Genomic DNA, 27,841 nt, shown 5'->3' with positions numbered 1-27,841 from the left:
ACAGAATTATTCCTAGCTTCTCAAACTAGAATAATCCAGAATCTCTTGTAAGCCCTATTAGTAAATTCAACCCAATCTCAAATCATGTCCTCTTCTTCTTCATTCAACATTCTTAAAATCAATTCTAACTCACATCCCACAGATTAATTAGCAAAGTTCTTCAATTTCTTTGGTGCTTGAGATATATCTTACTGAGCTTCACTTTGTAAACTGGCCTCTTGAAGCACAGTAGAATTTTTTGGGGGGTTGGGGCGGGGGACGGAGTCTTGCTCTGTCACCCAGGCTGGAGTACAGTGGCGTGATCTTGGCTCACCACAACCTCCACTTCCTGGGTTCAAGCAATTCTCCTTGCCTCAGCCTCACGAGTAGCTGGGATTACAGGCACCTGCCATCATCCCTGGCTAATCTTTTGTTATTTTTTAGTAGAGACAGGGTTTCACCATATTGGCCAGGCTGGTCTCAAACTCCTGACCTCAGGTGATCCGCCCACCTCAGCCTCCCAGAGTGCTGGGATTACAGGTGTGAGCCACCGCGCCCAGCGAGTTTGACTCTAATTACAGATCTGGAGATAGTGCAGAGTAAGAGTAGGGTATAAGAGAACCTCCTATAAGGTAACTCCCTCAAACTAGGGAGTTTCAGCCTCTTCAAACAAAGGAGAAATAGCTTTATAATAAAAGCTTCAGCTGCAAAGAAGGCTGAGAGTTTGGGGGCAAGGAGTCTCTGCGTTCTTCAAATTCTCCCCTATATAGCATTTTAATTTTAAAGATCTTACTCTTTCGGAATCAGCACTTTAACATATGCTCTTCTAAGACCTCAGGTAAGGAGGTGAATTCGACTGATTTGCAAATCAGCAATCAACAAGAACAAATATTGGTTTATAGCTATCTCCATCCTAGGGCTATAAAAGTTTCTTTTAACAAATTCACAGCTTGGGTTTCAGTTCATGTTTTAAGATGAGAATTTAGAGATTTTCATTTGTTAATGTCTTCAAATGAAGCAGCTAGCCTTAGCACCCAGCTCTTGAATTCCTCATTTCCTTCATACTGTTCTGTGACAACAGCAATTCTGTCCCCCACGGTCTTGTCTTTAATACCCAACTCAATCCTAATGCTCACAGGCATTATTAATTTCATTAGCTATTTTACTACTATAAGCTGTGGGTTTCCAGAGTCTCATCTTTGAATATTAATTGGTTTTTATTATCTTCAAACACAATGAGTCTGCATACCCAGATTCTCCTGATTTCCCTGAAAGTCTGTTGTGTGTAACCGAATCCCCATTACCAGTTTCTGTACAAGTCAGAATTCCTATTTGCCAGCATTAGTAACCAATTCTAGGTAGATTAAATAGAATGGAATTTACTGAAAGAGTAACAGTATCTATATACAAAATTATTTGGGAAAGTTAAAAATCAGGCTCAGAAATCAGACAGGAGCCAAAGGAGGCTGGCAGCAGATGAATCAGCCAAGGACCACTGAAGGAATAGTCTGATTAGAATGCTGCCAGAACTTGGTGAAGAACTGTTACAGGAAGAGCCTAAATAGAAACTAAGGACAGTGCCACCACCAGACATTCTCTTCTCCTGAATTACTGACATCATCACTGTCTCAGTAGATAGCTTGATGGTTTCTGCATCTTTGCATCACTCCTTCTGGATTCAATGTGGGAATCCCACTGGACAAACTTCAGTTATGTGCTGATGTCCTTGCTGTCTAGAAGAGGAAGATATGCCTTTTTTCAGTTTCTATAACAGGAAAAGTGTTGAGATGCCAAATACCAAAGCACACAAACCCCAGACACACAAACACATCCAGGACACCATACTTGGGTTTGTTTCTGGACTCACTGTTTTATTGATTTGTTTGTTTATTTTGCTGTCATTATGCTACTGTTTTAATTTCAGCTGTTTTATCTTTTTTAAAAAATCTAGCAGTTCAAATCCTCCTTCCTCTCAAATGGTTGTCTTTTTTTCTTGACTCTTTTCAGTTTAATTTTTCTCAAGGAATTTCAGAACTCTTTTGTAAAGTTTCAAAAAAAATTCCATTGGCATTTCCATTGGAATTGTATTATATTTATGAATATATTTGGGGAATAATTTAAAAATTTTTAAATGCCGAGTGTTCTTATCCAAGAACATGGTATATCTCTGTTTAAGCTTTGGCAATTTTATAGTTGTCTTCACATAGATTTGACATACTTATTAAGTTTACGTTTTTGTTATTCTGGTAATTACAATTTTTTCCACTTTGTTTTCCTTTAAAAGAGTTTCAAAGCCCCCCTTTTGGACCACAGAAAATCTTAACGTGTTATAACCTAACTATGCAAATAGCTCTGTGATTCTAATTTCTCTTTTAAGCAATATAAATCATTGAACTACATTCTTCCTATGTTTATCCAGCTTTCCTTACCAAATTAAATCTCATACTTTGTAGTGTAAATTTGAGTTTGAAAGTTAAAGGTAAAGAATGTTTTCCAGGGGACTAAAACAGGAAAAATACTGTCAACAGAATTGAATAAATTGGAAGATGGAGGCCACTGCGCTAGTACTACAGTGCCCCCTAGTGGACACAAGGAAGCATGGGCATGTTTATACCAAGAATGACCCCAGTCTCTCTTCCACAGGCAATTAGAATCTGGAGGTGTGTTAGTGGTCAACTAGGTCAACTCCTCTGGCTTCCAAAAAGGGAAACTGAGAAACAAAATGAAGAAATGACTGGCCCAAATTCACGTTGTCAACCCAAGGCTTAAATCCAAGATTCCTAACTCTCATTTTTCTTCCTTTTTGCTACCCTTTCTTTTTTCTTCCTTCCTAGTTCAAAATATATTGTGCTCTTATTATAAAGCACAATATATTCTAGGAATGTGTTCTAGGAATACAGATATAAAGAGGATTTAGTCGTTGCCTTCAAATCTAGTTTTACTTCAAGCCTAATTTTTTTAGCCATTTTCAGGGAATGAATTTGTTGGGGAATGACCAAACAACTATGCAGGGGAAGGTTCTCAATCATCCACAAATTGACTCACAATATGATTAATTAATTATTGAGTTTTAACTGGAAAGTACAATCACAAATGTGAAAATTGCCCTTGATCAGATTCAGACCATTTCATGAGGAGGTAAGGCATACTTTCAAATGGCCTGCATTAACCTTTATCTTATTTCTCCTTTGCAGATTCAAAACTGTGGACTATCTTGCAAAAAATACAAGAAGATATTGAAAGTTTTCATGAGTGCCTACCACCTAATCTCAAACACTATCATTCATATGTGCCTCATTGAGCAAATCTTTAATGAGGATCTATATGCCAGGTATGTGCTAAGCTCTGGGCTTAGTGTGGCAAAGAGAACAGATATGGCCTTGAGGTTTCTGCTCTCACAAAGCTTATAGTCTCCTATTTGTGTATGTGTAATTCTCTAAAGCTCAGGAAAGCTGTTTTCCTCATTTTTCTTTGGCATCATATTTTTAGGCTATAGAAATCAGAGAGTACGCAAACATTTTCTAAAATTACTCTGCCCCACAAAAAGGGAAACAAAAATAACAATTTGGGGCCAGACAGAACTGGATTTGAATTCCAAGCCTGCCCTTTACAAGCTATTAAACAAGCTTATTCTCTGAGCCCCTGTTGTTTTCATGAAGTGGAAATAATATGTATCCCTTGTAAGGGATCATATCCTTATTAATACCTAAATAGAGACATTACTTTTTGAGTCAAAACTATGAATTATATGGTCCATCTCCTAAAATGCAGAAAAATTATCTAAAGAGAAGCATTATTAATATTGTTCACTTAGTTTCATCAAGAATGTCACTTTCCAGAATTAATACAGACAGATATTCTTTGCCATTGACTTTTTCTTTTTTTTTTAAATAAGGTGAAATGCTCTAACAATGGATGCCACTATAACAGAGTTTCTGTAAGACTATTAGTTTCTTTTTCCATGGATAGTTTCCATGGCCTTGCTCCACATAAACTAAACCCTATTATTTCAGTTATGATGACTAAATCTAGTATGACCATTATTTATCTGTATAAGGGATCTTGTAGTAATCTGTGTATAAGCTTATCACTCCATCTATTTAATGATTTGACTAAGTCAAGGATCATATTTTATTTCTCTCTGTTCTCCCCTCCCAGTGGTACCTTACACAGAATTAGAGCACACTAAATGTGTGCTGAGTAAAAAGACTATCTTACTATGTGCTGTTTGACATGTAAGCTGAGAGAGAAAATTTGGCATATTTTTTAGGTAAACTTACTTTGTTTTACCTGGGAGTAGCAAGTATCAAACAGATCCTACTCCTGTTACAATCCTGCTAGAGAAAAAAAGTAGTTAAATTCCCCAGTCTCTACTCAAACCAAAACAAAACTTCAAAAATATTGAGACACAGAGAGAAGGAATAGGATGGGGTCAGGGAGGACTGGTGTTTGTGCGTAGTGTGCATGCAGCAGGCTGACGTCCTTTCCCTGTTGTAATAGCTCCGAATGTAAGCGCCACACAACACCAGGTCTATGAAAAGCCCAGGGTTTCAAGGTCAAACAAGTTTGGGAAAGCTTGCCCAGCATTTTCCTCTCTTGCAAGCTGGCAGTGGACACTGGTAAATTAAAGCCTATAAAAACTGCTTAACATTGTTTTACCTTGCAATCCCCAAATTCATTTGACCAACGTTTCACCTATAAACATCCCGCAGATCTGGTAGATTCTGTGGAAGGCACAGACTTCAGGAAACTGCTCCACTGTGTTGAAAGGACTTCTTTCTCTTGTTAATTCACACACAAAAAGCTGCCGTTTTATTTCCAAATCCTACAGGACTGGGAATGTGAGCATTTCCAGCAATGTTTCAACTGTAGAAAAGTGAGACCACTTCCTGACAATTTAGAGGTCCCAGAAAGTTTATACAATTGAATTTTAGGTATGTAAGGAGTCAGTTCGAATCCAGGAAATGGCTTCCCAGCAATGCCTGGAATGTCCTCATAAAAACTGAGAAACAGATATCCAAGTCCTGTTTTGGATCTTGGAGGGACAGAGAGAGAGAAGAGAAAAACATAAATTTATAGTCCCAAATCTCATGATGTTTCTTCCAGTTTTCTACAAATAAATACACAGTATCCACTTTCCCTGAACTCCATCTTGGGACTTTATTTTTGCGTGTTTCCAATTCTCCTCTCTAGATGGCAGCACAGATGAAAAAATGCCAGAAAAACAGCAGGCCAGACTCAGCGGCAGCAAACTGCCATCAACAGCCCTCCCCCAACTCACTCTTCCTTTTTTTTTTTTTTTTTAAGAAACAGAATCTAAGATACGATGGCCGACACTTTTTCCCAAATAGATTTAATCAGTTACGTGGGAATACAAAAAATGACTGACGACACACTGATATTAGTGATCAGGGGAACTGACTCTAACAGCGTCTCTTACATGTTACTTGTGTTTTCTGTATCTTAAAGATAATGTAGGCATTGTTCCTAAGTCATGCAGAGGGGTTGTGTAAGCATGGTCATTTGCATCATTATCCTGCACATCTGATACAGCCAAACTCCACGCCACCTGGTTTGCTATAAGTATTGGATTCATTTAAGATCCATAACAATGCTATTTACTGACCCTCTTGTCAACTGATGCTGTGACACTGCTGTAAAATGATCCCTATGTCACCAGATGCTGCCCTGAAACTTAGAAAGTTAGCATGAAGGTAACACTTCATTAGAAGTTTGGAATTTATGGGTGAATTAATAATGCAAGAGAAAAGGAATAGAACAGACATAGAGAGAAGACCTTTGAGGTTTACATCAAACCCCATCAAAAGAGATTAAAAAAAAAAAAAACCTTACCCTTCAGGGGTTCATTGAATCTCATCATTAATAAAATAGGGTCTACCAGCAAGATGTTTTTAACAAAATCTGCTGACAGGGAAAACATAAGAAAACTGGCCCCTACAATGTATGACATTTCAAGGGCTCAAGAGTGTTCTAAAGAAAACCAAATTGTTCATGTGTAATGAACTGGACAGAAGCTAAAAGGTGACCTGTGTCTTTTAAACAGCAACAGCAAAAGATCGCCACACGGCCAGGTGCGGTGGCTCACCCCTTTAATTCCAGCACTTTGGAAGGCCGAGGCGGGCGGATCATTTGAGGTGAGGAGTTCGAGACCAGCCTAGCCAACATGGTGAAACCCAGTCTCTACTAAAAATACAAAACATTAGTGAGACGTGGTGGTGTGCTCCTGTAATCCTAGCTACTCGGGAGGCTGAGGCATAAGAATCACTTGAACCCCAGAGGCAGAGGTTGCAGTGAGCCAAGAAGGCACCACTGAACTGCAGGGGAGAAAAAAAAAAAAAAGAAAGAAGAAAAGATCACCATGGGAATAAAAACAAATATAGTGCATAAATAAACCAACCTGAGGCCAAAACAAAAAACTAAGTGAATCTTTCATATTTAAGAAAAAAAATCAATTTTTGTTGTGTCAGAGAACTTTTAAATTCTGTCTCTATCCTTTTTGTTTTTCTTTTTTGAGATGGAATCTCACTCTGTCACCCAGGCTGGAGTGCAATGGAGTGATCTTGGCTCACTGCAACCTCCACCTCCTGGGTTCAAGCAATTATCCTGCCTCAGCCTCCTGAGTAGCTGGGATTACAGGCATGCACCACCACACCCGGCTAATTTTTGTATTTTTAGTAGAGACAGGGTTTCACCATGTTGGTCAGGCTGGTCTCGAACTCCTGACCTCGTGATCTTCCTGCCTCAGCCTCCCAAAGTGCTGGGATTACAGGCGTGAGCCACTGCACCTGGCCCCATTTTTTTTTAAGTGAAAGCAGTCTTTCCACAAGATTACTCTAAACACCACATCTTTCCTTAAATGAGTACCTTTGATAATTAGTGTGGGTTGAAATTAGTTAATATTATAATGGGTCAGGCTATCTGTCTTTGCCAACACAACTCCTAGTGCTCTAAGGATACTGAATACTTTTTCCTGGGCTCTAAGTTTAGAGACAAAATCAAGCCCTAAAATGAACATGCAGAGAGGTACTGAGACAGTATGGCATATGAGGGAGTGAAGGAGCTGGGACAGGCCTGCATTCATCTCAAAGACCACACCAGTCCAGTGCTGCACACCAGCAACCCTCAGCTCTGAACCTATCCCTGGAATCAATACTCAGCTCACTCCTTCCAGAGACTCAGGAGCCTTGGAAGTATGACACACCCAGGACAAAGCTGAAGGCTAAGAGGCCTAAATGTTCTTCCACTCCCACTAATTCTGCATCTGTGCAGCCCACTAAACCCACCATCCCTCAGACCCTCAGTATCCTTAATGTGTGTCCTAGAGGGAGGTTCTTTCAATGAGTTATCCTTTTATGAACTCTCATCCTCATACTAGACTCAGTTTCCCATTCCACCCTGTGATATTGTGACAAGAAATATATTTTTGGGCCAGGCGCAGTGGCTCATGCATGTAATTCTAGCACTTTGGGAGGCCAAGGCAGGTGGATCACAAGGTCAGGAGTTCAAGACCTGCCTGGCCAAGATGGTAAAACCCCGTCTCTACTAAAAATACGAAAATTAGCTGGGCATGGTGCCAGGAGCCTGTAATCCCAGCTACTCGGGAGGCTGAGGCAGGAGAATCACTTGAACCCAGGGGGCAGAGGTTGCAGTGAGCCGAGATTGCGTCACTGCACTACAGCCTGGGTAACAGAGTGACTCAAAAAAAAAAAAAAAAAAAGGAAAAGAAATATATATTTGGTCTCTTCCCCTGGTTCCTGGCACACAGCTCCTAAAACCCTTGGACTCTCCAATAAGAGTGCCTTTGGTATGCTAATAAGACATTGGTGGCTGGGGAGCCCTAGATAGCTTCAAGAGGGGTGCTGATCACCGGAAAGACCAAGGCATGATTAGAGGGTCGGGACTTTCAGCCTTACCTTCCAACTTTTAGAGAGGGTAGAGGGGCTGAAAGATGAGTTGATTACCAATGATGTAATTAATCATGCCTACCTAATAAAGCCTCCATAAAAACCCAAAGGACAGAGTTCTGAGAGCTTCCAGGTTGCTGAACATGTAGAGGTCCCTGGAGGGTAGAATGTCTATAAAGGGCAGGGAAGTTTCATGCCTCTTCCCCCATCCCTCGCCCTGTGCATCTCTTCCATCTGGCTATTCATCTATATCCTTTGTAACATCCTGTATTAGTCCCTTCTCGCTGCTATAAATACCTAGGATTGGGTAATTTATAAAGAAAAGAGGTTTAATCAGCTCACAGTTCAGCAGGCTGTTCAGAAAGCACAGCAGCTTCTGCTTCTGAAGAGGCCTCAGGAAACTTACAATTATGGTGGAAGGAGAAGAAGAAACACACACATCTTACATAGCCAGAGCAGAAGGAAGAGAGGGAGTGGGGAGATGCCACACACTTTTAAACAACCAGATCTTGAAAGCACTCATTCACTGTCACAAGAGCAGCACCAGGGAGGAAATCCGCCCCCATGATCCAATCACCTCCCACCAGGCTCCACCTCCAACACTGAGGATTACAATTCGATGAGAGATTTGGGTGGGGACACAGATCCAAACCACATCACATGCTTTGTGATGAATGGGTAATGTAAGCGGTGTTTCCGAGTTCTGTGAGCTGCTCTAACAAACTAATTGAACCCGAGGAGTGGAATCCTCATAGGAACCCCCAATTTATGACCAGTCGTCAGAAGTATAGGTAACAACCTACTACTTGGAATTGGCATCTGAAGTGGAAGCAATCTTGGGAGACTGAGCCTTCTGCCTGTGGGATCTAATGCTATCTCCACGTAGATAGTGATTATAGGAAAATTGTGTTAAATTATAGGATAATTATGTCCACTGAAGAATTGGTTGTAGGTAGAGGAAAACCTCCAGACATTTTGGTGACTGGAAGTGTTGTATTGGTTGAGTATGTGAGATTACAAAAAACTTCTTTTCTTATATCTCTTACATTCCCTTTCCTCTGAAACTTTTCCTCTATGACGTTGGGAATCTCATTCCATCGTCAGCAAACTCCCTGATACACCCAGCCTCTTCAATGACCATTGTTTATTATTATTATACTTTAAGTTCTAGGGTACATGTGCACAACGTGCAGGTTTGTTACATACGTATACATGTGCCATGTTGGTGTGCTGCACCCAATAATTCGTCATTTACATTAGGTATTTCTCCTAATGCTATCCCTCCCCCTCTTTAGCTATCTAGGTATTTCTGTGAAACATACCTGACTTCTCAGTTTCTTGATTCCATCTCCAATTACCTTCTCCATTGTGCTTCAATCACTCAATCCCATGGCCACCCCTAGGCCATGTCTTCAACAAACCACAGCACCTCTGAACCCTTGACTTATAAGTCCTCCAGTTCTTTTCATTTGGTTATTTTCACTGTTTATCTTCCAAACTTATTAAGATCTGCAGTCTTTCTGCTTTCTCCTTTCTCTTTATCTATAATATGCTTGCTGTCCCCTATTCCTTATCTACTGAGGAAGGACTCCATGACTCATAACATTGGCCTCTGACCAGTGTTCTCAACTCCATTACTTCATTATTCTTCTGGTTTATCTGCCTGACAAATTTTAGAGTGTGTACCCTGAATCCAGCTGTCTGTCTTGGCCATTCCTTTACCTAGGCTGTTGGGCACTGTAGGAAAAAATCACCCTGTCACACAGATTGGGGCTACCTTAAATTTATGCTCAGCAACCTCAAGTGGGACCTCACTGCTGCCGGCAGTCCTACTCTATTCCCCGGCCTGCTTGTTTTCTCAGCCTCCAGAGGGGCTATTTCAAGGATTTGCCTCTTCCTGCACCTCCCTATGTTGGCCTCTCTACCTTCTCATTCTCAATTGGTGATTTTTTTTTCCCCCACATATCAGAGTTGGGTGGGTGTGGATGTTGTGAGATGTGAGCAGTCTCAGTTTTCCATAACAACCTATACACTTTTTTTTTTTTTTTTTGAGACAGGGTCTCACTCTGTCACCCAGGCTGGAGTGCAGTGGCATGATCATGGCTGACTGCAGCCTCAACCTCCTGGGTTCAGGTGATCCTCCCACCTCAGCCTCCTGAGTAGCTGGGACTACAGGTGCATGCCACCACACCTGGCTAATTTTTTGTAGAGATGGGATTTCCCATGTTGTCCAGGCTGGTCTCAAACTCCTGAGCTCAAGCAATCCGCCTGCCTTGGCCTCCCAAAGTGCTGGCATTACAGGCATGAGCCACCACACCCACCCACAACCTATAAACTTACTTGCATCTTTATACATTTTTTTGACCTTGCCTCTTATTATAACAGAAAAACTCCCCCTACCTCCATCCAAGGCCAATCTCTTGGCCTGATGCTCTGGGTCCCATCTCTCTCTGACTTCTCATTGACCTCACTCTCTCAGTTATTCCTTCATACTCCTACCTTTATATTCAACCCCTTCCTCTCCACTGGCTCCTCCCTTCTCAGACTAAAAAAGCCACATCCTCTTCCATCTACCGTCCTCTCTTCTCTTGCCAGTTAAACTTTTTGGAAAAGTTGTCCACTCACTGTTTTAACTTCCTCACCTCCCTCTCACTCTCCAAAATTCCTCTCTCCAAAATAACCCATGATCTCCATGTAGCTAAATTCAAGGGGAACTTTTCAGTTCTCTCCTTATTTGACCTGATGGCAGCATTTAACATATCCTCCTTTTTGATACTTTCTCTTTCCTGAGTATCTGTGGCACTATCTACCTGCTCCCAGATAGCTCTCTCCATCTCCAACCCTTCTCTTGAGCTTCAGACCCTATAGGTTCCACAGGCATCTTAAACTCAAACTGAACTCATTTTCTCTTCAAATCTGTGTATCTCCTCCTGAGTTCCCCCTGGAGGTAGCAAGCACTGCCATGGACTCATTGCTGCAGCTAGTCACTTGTGTATCATTCCTCACTGCTCTCATCATCATACCTCATGTCCAATTGCATCACCAAGAACTCTTGATCCTGCCACCTGAATACCTCTCCTACCTTTTTTGTTGTCTTCTTTCCCCTCTACTCTCATCAGGTCTCACCTACACCCCTGTTTCCAATCTTCATCTCAAACCATTCACCATGCAGTAGCCATGTGAGTGTAATGAGCAAGGAGTCTCACAGATGCAAGAGTCCACAAATCCTCAGGTGTGCAGTCATGGGATGTTTTTTCCTGGAGTAAATTTGATTTTGGAATCTGAACCTCCAGCCTTCCTCCTGGTGGACAACTTCATCTAGATTATCTTAAATGAATTCAGTGATTTGTCAACTGAGATTCCATAAATACTTCAGTTCAGAATTCAGTTTCAAACCTTCCTTCCCCTGTTCTTGCCTCTTACTCTTGGGCCTCCTGGGGCTGGCTACCCAAGGGAAGTGGGGAAGAAGATGGAGGTCCATGTGTGAGTAGCGGGTGGGGCTGGGGGAGCTGTCCATCTAGTCATTTCTGGGGTCACTCTAAAGCTAGCCTGAGCCGCTAATACCATTGTTGCCTATTCTCTCAGCACAGGCAGGCCCCAGTGTGCTGTCTAAGGTACCAGATCCTGCTAGCTTTGAAGGGTGGGGATGGGCTGTCTGGGTGCACGTGCAGGTCCCATGTAGCTTCATCTCAGAAAGGGGCAGCCATGTCCCCCATAATGCCATGAAGTAATCCAGGAACATTCCTTCCTTTTGCCCTGCACATCTGCTTTCTGATCAGATCATTTCTTCTCCCCTCACAGCATAGAGGTGAAAAACCAATTCACATTTACACATTTGTATGAGTTGGTTTCATTTTAATTGTTTCATCTCTGAGTTAAAGTGCAGAGCCCTTTGTATTTAAATTGTGCAATGTAGAGTCTAGATTTCTCTCAGCAGCAGACAATCTCTACAATCATTAATTTGCTTTCCACTCTCCTGGCAAAAGAGTGAGGTGGGGTGTGTGCATGTTTGTCTATGTATGTGTATGTTGGTGGCAGGCAAGGAGCAGATGGGCAGCCCAGAGCCCAGGTAGAGAAATGAGTGGAGAGAATACATTCCATTAATACTTCGCATATTATCCTGTCATGTGTTCTTTCTAAATCACAAATCTGAACAGGTCTTTCACTGTGTAAGCATCACTTACAGATGCTTAAAGCCATCTATAGCTTCCCCATTGCCTTTAGGATAAAGTCTAAACATGTAAACTTGATTTACAAGTTAAGATCTGTTTACAGATGACCTTTCCCACCTCATTTGCCACAGTTTCCTCTCCTCTGTCAGTTCCATGGGTTCACTGTACTCTGTTGCCTCTGGACTGTCTCACATTCCTAGAAAATTCTCTTCAACTTTTCCCTACACCTCGCTAATTCCTGCACATTCCTCTGATCTCCAGTTAAACACCACCTCTTCCCTAAGTCCTCCTTGACCTCCCTCCTACCTCTGACTTTGATTTGTCCCTGCTATGCACACCCATAACCTTCTCATATCATAGCACTTATCATATTCTAACTATTTTGTTTGTTTTCCCACTTGACTATTAATGCTTTTAAGACAAGAATATCTGTCTCGATCAGTGTTCACTCTCCAGCACTAGCATGTATCTGACACCTGATAGGTACTCAATAAATATCGTTAAATAATAAATGAATGAATGACTGAAGAATAAATTGAATGTGCAAGCCAGGTGCTGGCTTCATGTGCCCTGTCTTATAGCAGGACTTAGTACTTTATTGTGTTTCCCCAAAAGCAAATAAACTCCACAGAGAAGAGGTGAGTAATGTGGATTTGACCTACAATTTTATGAGGAGACATAAAAGAAGGTTTAAATGGAGACATTTCTATTCTCCCCTCAGTGTTCCTCTTTGGTTTCCAGATATTGGGTCTTCCTCTCTTTTGACCCTCCCTTCCTTCCATTCTCTCACCCCCAACTCAGCCTCTACTTCCCTTTTCTAGGCAGTATCACTCTGAGAGGACTATGGAGGATGAATCGGAGAGAAGTGAGGCTAGTATCAGGGAGTTCCATTTAATAGACAATTTAATGAGGCCAGGCAGAGATGATGAAGGCCTGAGTTAAGAAAATGACAAAATGGCCTGAATCCCAGGACTTTGGAGCCCCAGGTTGGAGGATTGCTTGAAACCAGGAGTTAAAGACCAGCTTGGGCAACATAGTGAGACCCTGTCTCTACAAAATAGAAATTTTTAAAAAGGGAAAAGAAAATGACAAAATGAAGAGGAGGGGGTGGGTTTAGGAGATGTTTGGGCGGGAAGATCAATAGGATGTGAGAACTGATTGGATTGGAGTAGAAGAGAAAGAGGAATATAGGGCATGTGTCAAGGTTTGGTGAATGCAAAAGGAGAAATAAAGAAAAGAAGAGAAGAGTAAAAAGGGTAGGGGTTAAGAGTTCCATAGGATTAGAGTTATTACCAAGGGACGTATAAAAGAGAATTAAGTGAAGAAGGACCAGTATAAGGATTATAATCACCTGAGAATCTAACAGGTTAGAGACCAAAATTGGTATGGGCACTAGTATTTAAATTGTGTAATGTAGAGCCTGGGTCCCTCTCAGTGTCAGACGATCTCCACAATTGTTAATTTGCTTTCCACTCTACTGACAAAAGAGTCAGGTGGGGTGTGCATGTGTTTGTCTGGGTATGTGTGTGTTGATGGGGGTAAAGGGGCAGGTTGGAAACCCAGGTAGAAGAGAAATAATTGTGTGATTTTCTTTAATAACTTGGGCTGCCAATGGTAAGAGCTGAGAAAATGGGTGGTAGGTTGATCCAAGACTTGGGATTTCTGAGACGATGGGGCAGAAGGATCAAGGGGCGAAATGATGGATGATTTTATGAAAACAATGTTCAAAGTGATGGACAATGGCATCTAGGCTCAACAGGGATAGAAATGAGCCAGGATGGGGCTGACAGATTGAAGGGGGAGGGTGGGGATAAAAGAGCAGGGGCCATGCCTGGTGCAATGTTTACAGGAAATAGGAGTCCATAGGATGCAGGACCCAAAAGGAAAACAAATTGTGGAAAGGAGAAGTTACTCTTCCTTCTCTGAAATGAAACAGAAAAAGAGATATCATCTTTAAGTATTTCTCCGTAGAGAAAAAGCAATAAGAGGATACCCACATTGGAGAATCTTGATTTCTTCTATTAAGCAAAAGGAGAAAGTTGCATGCAGTGGGACTGGGGCTTGAAGGAAACAGGGAGGATTTAGAAAAGGAAAAGTGAGGACTGTGGAAGGAAGGAAATTTTGAAAAATCAGAGAATTACCTGGGAGTAGTAAAGGCTCAGCTGGGACCAGTCAGCTGATATTGGCTTGGGTCAGATTTTTACATTTTTAATTTAATTTTCAGCAATATCTTTTGCTTGGGAGCAGAAACAGAAAGTACATGGTGGACTTCATTGAGGGATGGAGATTTGGAAGACATGAATGGATGAAGAACCAAGTGCGTGAGGGCACCTATCAGGATTATTGCTGAAATCCTTATGGAGGTAACTGGCTGAGAGGAAGGCAAGCAAGCGAGGACTGATGGGCCCTTGGCACTGTGAGAACAGTGGAGGAGGAGGGAGCAGGGTTCATAAGGAGGAGCACAAACAGAAAGTTCAGTGGCCCCAATAAAAATAACACCAGAATCTTCCAGATACTTTCTCCATAAGGCAAAAAGGTAAATGCCCCTTTAAATCATTAACTAAACTGGCACTTAGATCTGGGCAGGCTCTCCCAGATTGGGCTGTTCCATTTTGCCAGGAATTGATAAACTTCTGTGACCCCTCCAGGGTGAGTGAGCATGATCCATCTTCCCTGTCTGGACAAGTTTGATTCAGCCTCCTTCCTCCTGCTGAAGCAGGCCTGAGGTGTGTGCCAGGATTCCATGTCTTATGCTAATACTCACATTCCACATACCGGCTCTTGCTGGTACTGCCTTTAGGCTTTTAGAAGGCCGTGCTTTTACCCTCCCTGGCTGCACCCCTTACTACAGGGTGAGGAGACTGTGGCACCTAGGGGATGTGTCCACTCAGAACCACATTACCACATTGCTCCCTTCTAGACCACACTCTGGATAACTTGGACCACCTCAGAATTCCTTGCTCAAATGCCCCAAGCCCACTTCCAGGGCCTGCCTAGACTTCTTTTCCAGACCCATCCTCCCAAGGGCAAACCATGCCACTAGTGTGTATGGTCAGCCTGAGAGGTAGCCAAGGATAGCCTATTTGCAGAGGCATGCACAGGGTATGGATGTGTGAACTGGAGCATCTACACGCATGCATGAGAGGGCCTTCTCATTCAGAGTCAAGGATGGGAGGAGAGGGGAACGTTTCAGGTTGGGGTCCAGCTCTCTCCATGCCTCTTTGTCCTGGTGCAGAACTCCAGGGATTCCAAGCATTGCACATTCAAACCTGACCTTCAGGTCTTTTGGAAGTTAGAGTTATCAAGGTAGGAAAATGGAACATATTTTATTTAACAGTTTGACTTGACTTATAACTTTCTTTTTTTTTTTTTTTTTTTAGACGGAGTCTCGCTCTGTTGCCCAGGCTGTAGTTCAGTGGCGCAATCTCGGCTCACTGCAAGCTCCGCCTCCCGGGTTCATGCCATTCTTCTGCCTCAGCCTCCCGAGTAGCTGGGACTACAGGCGCCTGCTACCATGCCTGGCTAATTTTTCGTATTTTTTAGTAGAGACGGGGTTTCACCATGTTAGCCAGGATGGTCTCGATCTCCTGACCTCGTGATCCACCCATCTCGGCCTCCCAAAGTGCTAGGATTACAGGCATGAGCCACCACGCCCAGCCAACTTATAACTTTTATATCATTAGACACATGGAATATGGGCCTCCGTTTGTACTTATGCCCTTGGCCCCACAAATGTTAGGGAGAGGCCTGGCTCCTGCAATGTACTATTTACCTGTTGTAAATAATAGCCCTTCAAAAGTATTATTCTAAGTCTGTTTGACATAATAGGTCCAAATTGTATTACAACATGGTAAAAAAACAACAATCCGTTAACAATCCTCTTTGGATTTCTAAAAAAGTTTTGGTAGCCTAAACCCTTTCCCCAATTTTTGATATCACTTCATGTCATTTTAGAGAGTAAGTTTTCCTGTTTTATTAATGTTTATATTTAAGCTGAATTTTCTAAAAGAATTGTGAGTGTTTTTATTCTATTGTGACATTCAAGGTACGCAGCTGACCCTTGAGTATAAGTCCCATCAACTAAGTAAACATCAAACATATCTTCAGTACATCCCTTTAGATCTTGACAGTTATTTATCACTTTTTCATAAGTTCCAAAGTTCCAGATGGTTACTGATACATTCAGTCTGACCACTGCTAGATTTGAGACTTGTCCCACAGGTCTGCACTGTATCTTCATACCTTCATTAATAGATCTTTTATTCTTTTTTTTTAAAATTTTTTTGGAGACGTGGGTCTCATTATGTTGCCCAGGCTGGTCTTGAACTTCTGGCCTCAAGTGATCCTCCCAACTCAGCCTCCCAAAGTATTGGAATTATAGGTGTGAGCCACTACACCCAGCCTAGATCTCAATCAGGTGACACTGAAAATGTTTGGTCATAAACCACAGTGAAGGAAGGGGAGGCAGCTGTTAGATCATCTGCCTTGACCCACAGTCCTCATCCATTTGCACCTTGGCAAGCCCTCTGCTACATCTGAATCTCGAAATGGGGGATAACCTCTTGGGAGAGTCTATGCTAGTACCCTTCTAGTAGTAGTTTACAATCTGCCAACAAATCTTGAAGTCTTATTTGGTTGATATCAATTTGAGAGGTGGGAGGTTCAGTTTCCAAAGAGTCAGGAAAGAGCATTCATCTAGGCTTGAGAAGCCTCCATTTCCTAACTCAAGAGTTCTGATTAGGTTGTTGGTTGAGTGACACAAGGCAATCATCTCACTTTTCTGTTCCTGAGCTTCTCCTTTTATAGAATGTGGGCAGGAGTGTGGAGAGGGAGAATTTATTTCATTTCCTGTTTTCCAAACTTACTAAACTGTGGAAACTTTTTCTTTTGCAGCATTGGGCAAAACTGATGTTCTAAGGAACATTCTTTAGGAAAGGTTAGCCAGATCAGTGGTTCTCAACAGGCATGTGGTACACATTTAGTAATGTCTGGAGATGTTTTTGGTTGTCACAACTGGGGATCCAGGGATGCTGCTAAACATCCTGCAATGCCTAGGACAGGATAATTATCTCCACAACGGAGAATTATCCAACTCAAAATGCCAATCATTCTAAAGGGTTGAAAAACTCTGGACTAGATGAACTATCTCAATTCTCTTTCAACACTAACATTTAAATGTGGTGTTTCTTGTTTTTTAAACACACAAAATTTTATTTCTCTTTTACACAAAGTCAGCTATGGGTATGGATGAATCTGCGGACAGTTTTCTTCCATGTGTTGGCTCCATATTTCAGCTGCTTTGATTTTTTTGACATCTTATCAACATGTTCTTCTATGATTTCCTTGTCAGAGAAAGAGAAAGCAGAGAGAATCATGTGCTGGATCTTACATGCTTCTACGTGGATGTAGTAAATGTCTCTTCTACTTTTTTAAAATAAGAAGTGTATTAAAATATAATCCATGTATCATATAATTTACTCATTTAAGGCATAAAATTCGGCTGGGTGTGGTGGCTCACACCTGTAATCCCAGCACTTTGGGAGGTTGAGGTGGGGTGAATCTCTTGAGCCCAGGAGTTTGAGACCAGACTGGGCAACATGGCAAAACCCCATCTCTACAAAAAATACAAAAATTAGCCAGGTGTGGTGGCATGCACCTGTAATCCCAGCTATTTGGGAGGTTGAGGTGGGAGTATTGCTTGAGTTTTGAAGGCAGAGGTTGCAGTGAGCCAAGATTGTGCCACTGCACTCCAGCCTGGGTGACAGAGTGAGACTGTCTCAAAAAATTTTTTTCAGCTAAAATAAAGTGTAAAACTCTGTAGTTTTTAGTGTATCCACAAAATGTGTGCAATCATCTCTACACTCAATTTTAGAACATTTGAATCACCCCCAGAAGAAACACTGTACCTATTAACAGCCATTCCCAATTTTCCCTCAACACCTCCACCTCAGCCCTAGGCAACCACTAACCTATTTTCTATCTCTATAGGTTTACCTATACTGGATATTACATATAAATGGAATCATGTCCTTTGTAACTGTCTTCTTTCACTTTGCATAATGTTTTCAAGGTTCATTCATGTTGCATCCTTCTCAATATTTCATTTTTATTGCTGAATAATATTCCATTGTATGAATATAACACATTTTATTTATCCATTCATCGCTTGATGGATATATGAGCCATTTCTACTTTTTAGATATTATGAATAATGCTGCTATGAATACTTATATGCAAGTTTTTACATGGACGTATGTCTTCATTTCTCTTAGGTTATATATCTAAGAAAGGAATTACTGAATCATATGATAACTTTATGCTTAGACTTTTGAGAAACTGCCAGACTGCTTTCCAAAATGACTGTGCCATTTTACATTCCCAAAAGTAATGTATGAAGTTTCTAATTTTTCCACACCCTCACCAACACTTATTATCTGTGTTTTTGATTCTTGCCATCCTAGTGTGTGTGAAGTAGTTTCTCACTGTGATTTGTATTTGAATCTTCTTAAAGGCTAATGATTTTGAGCATCTTTTCATGTGCTTATCATCTCTTCTTTATATAGATGTCTATTCAGGTCCTTGGCCCATTTTTAATTTGGGCTATTTGTCTTTTCATTACTGAGTTTTAAGAGTAATTTTTATTTATTCTAGACACACATCTCATATTAGATAGGCGATTTGCAACTATTTCCTCCCATTCTGTAGGTTTCTTGCTGGTGTCCTTTGAGGAATAGAAGTTTTACGTTTTGATGAAGTCAAGTGTGTATGTTTTCTTTTGTTGCTTGTGCGTTTGATCTCATATCAAAAAACCATTGCACAATCCAAGGCCACAAAGAGTTATGTCTATGTTTTCTAGATTTTTATCATTTTAGTGCTTACATTTAGGTCTTTGATCTTTTTGTGTTAATTTTTTATATTGGGTGTGAGGTAAAAATCCAACTTCATTCTTTTGCATGTGATATCCAATTATCCAGAACCACTTGTTGAGAAGGCTAGTTCTTCTTCACTGGATTATCTTGGCACCCTTGTCAAAAATAAGTTGACTGTAAATGTGAAGGTGTATGAGTTGCTAAAATACCTCTTCTGTGATATCTATAATTTATTTTCTAAAAGGATAAGTTATAGGTCACATCTCAGATTACAATGATTCAAGTCAAAAAGTTCAAAGTAGAATTTACTTTCAAATTTGTTTGTTCCCCCAGAGCTAGTTAATACCCCCAGAGCTAGTTAATAAACTCTATTTGCAGATAAAAGCATGCTTTCCCTTCAAAGATATTTCACCAAGACGGGAAACACAAATCTAAATAAGCTGAGAAACTGAGGATACACAGAGGGTCTCCTTAATCTCTGGATATGTGGTCTAATGTGTCCTTTTTGTGCTCATTTTTTCCCTTTTGTCCAGAAATACAACATTACCTTTTTATAAAATTCCTGGAGATTGATCATATCTCTAGTGTTTGGGTCTAGAATGTATTTCTTGGCCAAAACATCTCTTTACCCCACTTCCACATGTGGAAAGAAAGAAAACATGGGACTCTAATCTCACAAGTGAGGCATGGGGTTGTTTCCTGAAATGAGGCAAGGACTTTGGACAAGAACATGTTTGGACTTGAGATGGTTTTCGTAAACCCAAATGATATTAGTTCTAGTCTGTCTTTATCGCTCACTGTATTTTGTTTTCATTCATACTAATGAATAATAGACTTGACTGTGTTCCATCATTTATGTCATTAATATTTCCTTTATGTTTGAGTGCTGTGCAGTTCTCCTTGAAACTTGTATGGAGATTGAACTTGATAGTGATTTAAAGTAATTAATTCATATGTCAGTTGTTAGCAAGGTCTAGTAATTAAAATCTACTTTAGAGTAAGTTATTAACTCTCCAAAATAAAAACGCTTTATCAACTTACCAGTTTTAGCTATTTATTCTACTTGACAGATGAGATAGGGTAGTTATTGACTGTACATAATCACCTATGTACTTTCACCACTGAACACTAGGGTCAAATTGAAGTCTAGGTTATTAAAGTTCATAGTTTAAATCTAGAATAAACCAGTTCAGGTTGATGGGAGAAGGAAGAGAGTGTCCTTGGATCTTGTTATCTTTGCAATATTGTCTCCTTAAATTTTGCAAAGTCCATTTTTGCTGTCTTCAAAATTCTCAAACTTCTAAACTAAAAACACCCTAGACCAAGGATTTCATATTGAGATCTAAGATATCGAAGTGCTATATTGTTTACGATTTATTTTATAATGCTTTTTAGTAAAACAAACTGTAGATGCCATGATTTCCTTGTGAACAGGCTGGAGGGAAGAAAACAAGTTACACGTAATGCATGGGACACAAGTGCAGGCCTTTTATTTGCAGGCCTAAACTAGTCACAAGTTTCCATCTTATGATAGCAAGTTTTCTTTTATTCTGCTTTGTTTTTTGTCTTGACATCTGGTTACATTTATTCAGTTTGAGGGCATCTTATAATGGGCCCTTTACTTCCCTCCAGTTGGCTTATGATGAACTACTACCAAGGTCAATCCAGGTCTGACTCTTTCATGGAGTCAGTGTGGCTGGGGTAGTGTTTCCCAAGCCAAGCTTGTCATCAGAATTACCTGGGGTGGTTTGTAAAGAACTTTTCAGGCCTCATTCCAAACCTACTAAATTTAGATCTCTGGTGTGGAGCCTGTAAATCTGTATGTTTGAAACCTTCCCAAGGTGATTCTGATGTCCAGTCATATTTGGGTCATAGTCCAGAATGCAGTCATGCATTGCTTAATGACAGGGATTTGTTCTGAAAAATGTGTCATTAGGTAATTTCTTCATTGTAGAACCATCATAGAGTGTGATTACACAAACCTAGATGGTATAGCCTACTACACACCTAGGCTATGTGGTATAGCCTATTGCTCCCAGGCTACAAACCTGTACAGTATGTTGCTGTACTGAACACTGTAAGTAATTGTAATACAATGGTAAGTATGTGTGTATTTAAATATATCTTAACATAGAAAAGGTGCAGTAAAAATACAGTATTCGAATCTCATGAAACCACCATCATATAAGAGGTCCGTAGTTGAACTGAAATGTTGTTGTGTTGCCCATGATTGTGCTTGGATTTCAGGACTCTGCAGATGCTTGGAGGTCTTATGGGTTTGGCCATGGGGTATTGCCTCTGAGAAACTGCCATCTGCTTGCCAGAGATTCTGAAAAGACCAGAGTTGCCTATTTGCAGTCTGTTCTTCAAGACTATCTACTATGTTGGCAAAAAGGCCTAGGTTTCTTCTCTGTCCATTCTCAATCCCTCAGTCTGTCCTTGTGACTTACTTGCTCCTTCAAGCTGCCCAGTAGTGGCACTGGGGAAAATAAAATAGACTTTGGTCCTACAGACCTGTCACGGACTCTCAGCTCAGCCTCTTCTATGTGTGCCATTTGCCTCATCTGTAAATGTAGTTAATATTGTCCTCTCAAAGATTTTAGGAAAACCAGAAGAATGTATTTATGTAACACCTAGAACAAGTATACCCTGCATTAGGCATTATTTGTTTGGTTTTACCTGTCCATCTCAATGAACATGCTGGGTTAATGAAGTGTGTTCATCAATTTTCCCTGATCGTAGCCTTTTAGATTGCTCTGGGCAGTGTTTCTCAAAGTAGGAGACACAGACCACCTACCTGTGATTGACAGGAGGACAGAAATCTGCTCTAATGCACTCTAACCTTCTGCACTTTTCACTTTTTATTGAAATATACATATAGAAAGGTGTATTTATTGTAAGTGAACAGCTCAGTGGCTTTTCCTAAACTGAACACACCCATGTAACCAGCACCCAGATCAAGAAACAGAACATTACCAGCACCCCCGAAGCCTCCTCTGCAGGCACACTTTAAGAACCACTGGTCTAGGAAGAGCCCAGCTGGGGCACTGTCCTAAACCACCGTCCCGCCTTTACCTAGCAGGCCAAATCTGCATGCAGTGTCAGCTATTCCCAATCTGAGAGGCTGGGCCTGTAGCCTCACATACACCCTTCATAGTGATGCAACTTCATTTGTAAAAAGGGTCACAAAGGGTGTTTCTATAATTTATATTCCTAGCATACACCCTAAACTGCTTAAAGCAAATGAATTCAGGTCCCAGCCAAAAAGGAGTGGAGACCAGCCACTGCCTGAAAGCATTGGCTTATTACAACACTCCAGCATTTTCTCACGGCAGGGTGAATGAGGTGGATTCTAGTGTAATTACCTTTATGTAATTGAAAACTAAATCACCGATGGCTGCAGAGTTTAAATATCCATTTAAATACTTTCAATTTATTGAGCTTATTTTTGCAGGACATGCTACTACCAAATAGGCTATTAATTTTTCTAATGGATTAAAATCTGAATAGGTACATTAAAAACTAGCACAGCTCAAATAAATGTCCTCTTTTTCCAAAGATTATTAAAGAGAGGTTTCTTTTTCTTTAACCCAGCTATTCAAATACTCTATTAGACCAGGACCTGTAATAATACAGGCCTTGTCCAGAAGGGATCAGGTGTCTATGTTATATAATTAGGCAAGACTTTAAATAGTAAGACATGCACCTGTGGTGCTTTTGTCTCTAACTCCACAAATTTCAACATGCATACAAATCAAGAAGGGGTGGGGGTGTTATCATGCAAATTCTGCTTCAGTAGGTGTTGGAGCCTGAGATTCTGGCTTTCTAACAAGCTCCCAGGTAAGTGCTGATGCTGCTGCTTTGAGGGCCACACACCTTGAGGAGTAGGAAGAGTACTCATACTGGAAGAGTATTCAGCACGGACTGGAATCCTGCATACATATCTGAGCTCTGTGTTCTGGTGTGTATATAGACTTTTTAAAAAAATTAGTAGAGATGGGGTCTCACCATTTTGGCCAGGCTGGTCTCAAACTCCAGGGCTCAAGAGATCCTCCTGCCTTGGCCTCCCAAAGTGCTGAGATTACAGGCATGAGCCACTATACCTGGCTTATATAGACTGCTTCTAAGGTCCATTCTAACTACAATTCCATGATTCAGTCACTGTTTGGCTATTAACTAATTTTTTTAGGCTTCTGATTCTCATTGTTTATAAGCTGCTATATTAGAGAATGTTCTGTACTGGAAGGCCAGATAAAAAGTCTTACTTATGGCCAATAAGTTTTACTTTTCAATCTTCTACAAGTCTGCCTCAACCCATGGGAAATCTTGGCTAATAGTAACATGATACTGGGCTTGGACCATAAACTAAACTTGAGTCAGCAATGCAGGGCTTTGGTTAGATAAGCAAGAATGAACTTGGGAATATAACCAAAAGAAAGGGACAGCTAATCCTACCAGAATAGGCAGTATTTATATGAATACTTTTTTCAAATATCCACAACTGGGAAAAGCTGCTGAACACATAAAGAAAAGTTAAAAGCATGGCATTATTTAGCTAGTGAAGAGAGAACAAAGAATGCCTTAAGAATAATTTTTGAATGGCAGCAGAAACCAGCATATCCTGTGAAGTAAATGCATTTTCAGGACCTCAAAATAGATTTAGGTTACCTCTAAAGCAGAACTTTCCCATGATAATGATGATCCTAGGTGATAGGATTGCCAATGGTAATTTTCTTTCCCAAAGATTCTTACAACCAACCATAAACCTACTAGATAACCTATCAGTTGTGTTATTAACTGATATATCAGTTGGGGTTCAGTGCAGACACTTCTGTAGGTACTGAATGCTAAGAATTATATGCTTAAAAATTATATGCTCTTACCATTAGAAGAGCTGGAAGAAGGCTGAGGGAGAAGCCTTCTTCCAGCCCTTCTAATGGTAGGAGCATTAAGAGGGATGCTGTTGGGCTCGCAGTTCAGTCCACACAGCTACAATGTAGAGGTCAGGAAGCTATAGAGTCCACTGCTGACATCACAGTCATTTCTCACAGATGAAGTTAGTGGCAATGCAGAGGCACAGAAAGTCTGGTCACTAAAAACCACATTTAATGTTGCACGTACATCAACAACTACCAGTGAAAACTAATAGGCAGCCAGGCATGTTGGTGCATGCCTGAAGTCCCAAACATTTGGGACACTGAGGTGGGAGGATCCTTGAGCCCAGGAGGTCTAGGCTGCAGTGAGTTGTGATTGTGCCACTGTACTCCAGCCTGGACAGAACAAGAATCTTTCTCAAAAAATAAATAAATAGAGAGAGAGAAGGAGGGAGGGAAGGAGGAAGGTAAAAAGAGAGAGAGAGAAAGGAAGGAAGGGAAAGAAGAGGAAGGAAGGAGAAGAGAAAGAAAAGGAAGGAAGGAAGGAGAAAGAGAAAGAAGGAAGGAGAAAGAAGAGAAAGAAAAGGGAGGAAGGAAAACTAATAGGCAGGGGAAATAGCCTCTCCCTTTTACCTTTCTAATTTTGCCTCATTATATCTGACTGGCACAGTTTAAATTGTTTAACAAATCCTATTAGCAGCTCAGCCTAGAATTATAGTTATTGAGCTTTGTTCCTAACTCAGTGTAAATCCATCTTTATTGAAGTATAGCATACAGACAGAAAAATGCACAAATTATAATCAGAGAGCTTGATGAATTTTCATAAAGTAAACACACCTACATATTGCTAGCACCCAGATTGGGAGGCAGAAACTACTACCATACCAGAAGCTCCCTTCATTATCTTTTCTAGGCATTATCCTCCCTCAAATTGACTGTAATCTTGGCTTCTAATACCCTAGACCAATTTGGCCTATTTTTAAACATTAGACAAAATGGAATGATACAGTGTGTATTATTTTATTACTGGCTTTTCCTACTCAACTATTTGTGAGATTCATTCATGTTGAGAGTAGTAATAGTATCTTCATTTTCATTGCTGTGTAGTATTCCATTGTGTGAATATAACACAATTTATACATTCTACCAAAGATGGACATTTGGGTTGTTTCCAATTTGAGATTACTGCAACTAGTGCCACTGTGAACATTGGTGAACACACACACACACACACATATTTCAGTTGGATATATAAAAGTGGAATTTCTCTGATGCATGGGGTTCAGCTTGAGTAGTACTGCCCAACAGTTTTTCACATCTTCATCAAAACTTGATCTTTTCCATCTTTTAAATTTTAGCCATTCTCTTCAAAGAGTAATGCAGTGTATTGAATCTCATTGTTGTTTTCATTTTTCTGATATCAAATAAACACCTTTTTAATTGTTTATTGGCCATTTGGGTACCCTCTTCTGTGAAATGCCTATTCATGTATTTTGTGTGATTTTCTATGGGCTTGTCTGCCTTTTCTTGTTTTTGTAGTCCTTTATTCTGGATATGAGTCCTTTGTCGGGTATATGTATTGATAATATCTTTTGCCACTATGTGGCTTTTTTTTTTTTTTTTTTTTTTTTTTTGAGACGGAGTCTTGCTCTGTCACCCAGGCTGGAGTGCAGTGGCGTGATCTTGGCTCACTGCAAGCTCCTCCACCCAGGTTCACGCCATTCTCCTGCCTCAGCCTCCCAAGTAGCTGGGACTACAGGTGCCCACCACCATGCCCAGCTAATTTTTTGTATTTTTAGTAGAGATGGGGTTTCACCATGTGAGCCAGGATGGTCTCAATCTCCTGACCTTGTGATCTGCCTGCCTCGGCCTCCCAAAGTGCTGGAATTACAGGCGTGAGCCACCGCGCCCAGCCCACTCTGTGGCTTATTTTATTCACTCTTTTAATAGTGTATTTTGATGAAGACATTCATAATTTTGAATTAGTTTAGTTTATCAGATGTTTTCCTTTATGGCTTATTTATTTTGTGTGTCTCCAGTTTAAGAAATCTTTGTGGACTCCAAAATCGTGAGTATTCTTCTGTTTTCTTGTGAAACTGTTATTGTCCCACTTAGATTTACAATTTATCTAGTATTGACTTTTATGGATGGTGAAAAGTGGGAAATATAGTTTTGAGCCTTCCAGTTTCTATAATTCTGTAGAGTAAAGATGGAGTATATAGAGAAGGTAGTGAAAATGTATGCAAGAAACCATATCTAACACAGTTAACTTAGGTGACTGTTTACGCTGTAAAACAGTGATATGGTTAGGCTTTGTGTCCCCACTGAAATTTCACCTTGAATTGTTTTTGTTTTTGTTTTTTGAGATGGAGTCTCGCTCTGTCGCCATGCTGGAGTGCAGTGGCACGATCTCAGCTCACTGCAACCTCCGCTTCCAGGGTTCAAGCACTTCTCCTGCCTCAGCCTCCTGAGTACCTGGGACTGCAGGCACACGCTGCCACGCCCACTAATTTTTGTTGTTGTTGTTTGTATTTTAGTAGAGATGGGGTTTCACCATGTTGCCCAGGCTGGTCTCAAACTCCTGAGCTCAGGCCATCTGCCCGCCTCGGCCTCCCAAAGTGCTAGGATTACAGGTGAGTGCCCGGCCTCTTATCTTGAATTGTAATTCCCGGGTGTTGAGGGAGAGACCTGGTGGGAGGTGATTGGATCATGGGGGAGGTTCCCCCATGCTGTTCTTATGACAATGAGTGAGTTCTCATAGATCTGATGGTTTTATAAGGAGCTCTTCCCACTTTGCTTCTCTCTCCCTCCCTCCTGCTGCCTTGTGAAGAAGGTGCCTGCTTCCCCTTCACCTTCCACCATGATTGTAAGTTTCCTGAGGCCTCCCCAGACATGTGGAACTGTGAGTCAATTAAATCTCTTTTCTTTATAAATTACCCAGTCTCAGGTAGTATCTTTATAGCGGTATAAAAACAGACTAATACAAACAGGTAGCTCTAAATTGTGAGTTTTTCTTAACTCCTTTGATCTTCTGTGATAGCGATTTTTCACATTTCACACTTCCCTAATGCCAAAAATCCACCTCCAGCAGCTGTTTTGCCTCTTTCTTATCCTGCCCCTTGGAAGAATGTCATCATTATTGCTGCCACAGCACTGTGTTCTTTTTCAGAAGTTACAGCAAGAATTGGTTGGCTTTCTTTCTTTCTTTCTTTCTTTTTTCTCAGACAGAATCTGGTTCTGTCGCCCAGGCTGATGTGCAGTGATGGGATCTTGGCTCACTGCAACCTCTGCCTCCCGGGTTCAAGCAATTCCCTCGCCTCAGTCTCCCGAGTAGCTGGGATTACAGGCACAAGCCACCATGCCCGGCTAATTTTTGTATTTTCAGTAGAGATGGGGTTTCACCATGTTGGCCAGGATGGTCTCGATCTCCTGACCTCGTGCTCCACTTGCCTTAGCCTCCCAAAGTGCTGAGATTACAGGTGTGAGCCACCGCGTCTGGCCAGATCTGCTTTCAAATAAATGAAAAGAAGACCAGGGTTAGAATTGGTGGGAAAATGTGAATATTAGAATTCTTTTAAAGAAATATAGTTTTACCACATAGTCTAAGGTCGTGTGATCAAGTACAAGGCATTGTTCTAAAAGGCTTGAGGAAAAGTTGTTTCTCCTAAGAGGTTAAACAAGCTCATAACCCTACCTCTCCTCACTTGCAGGCACAACCACTTCCTGTGTTTTTTTCATGTGGAGCTACTGATGTTTTCTCAATCTTATATAAGATGTTATACAAGGCCAGATGTAGTGGCTCATGCCTGTAATCCCAGCACTTTGGGAGGCCGAGGTGGGCAGATCACCTGAGGTCAGGAGTTTGAGATCAGCCTGGCCAACATGGTGAAACCCCATCTCTACTAAAATACAAAAAGAAAAAAAATTAGCTGGGCATGGTGGCAAACACCTGTGATCCCAGCTACTCAGGAAGCTGAACCTAGGAAGTAGAGGTTGCAGTGAGCCGAAATCGCGCCACTGCA

At 41.0% G+C, this 27,841-nt stretch overlaps 1 protein-coding gene across 3 annotated transcripts in view; it reads left to right on the top strand.

The window, feature by feature from the left end:
• Positions 1–27,841, top strand: part of NFE2L2 (NFE2 like bZIP transcription factor 2) — a 161,932-nt gene that overhangs the window by 54,477 nt on the left and 79,614 nt on the right. Inside the window, exons 3-6 of one of the 3 annotated variants that reach the window (XM_063790592.1) lie at positions 3,174–3,310; positions 14,301–14,439; positions 26,360–26,452; positions 26,650–26,721. In XM_063790592.1, coding sequence (XP_063646662.1) covers positions 26,680–26,721 — 42 coding nt within the window. In that variant the 5' untranslated portion in view covers positions 3,174–3,310; positions 14,301–14,439; positions 26,360–26,452; positions 26,650–26,679. Of the gene's footprint in view, positions 1–3,173; positions 3,311–14,300; positions 14,440–26,356; positions 26,453–26,649; positions 26,722–27,841 lie in introns of all 3 variants that reach the window. The other 2 variants (XM_054679126.2, XM_054679127.2) reach the window with 2 other exon arrangements.

The sequence above is a fragment of the Pan troglodytes genome, chromosome 13 (assembly GCF_028858775.2).
Source record: "Pan troglodytes isolate AG18354 chromosome 13, NHGRI_mPanTro3-v2.0_pri, whole genome shotgun sequence".
In the NCBI taxonomy this organism is placed as follows: domain Eukaryota; kingdom Metazoa; phylum Chordata; class Mammalia; order Primates; family Hominidae; genus Pan; species Pan troglodytes.
This window is presented reverse-complemented; position numbering and strand designations above follow the sequence as displayed.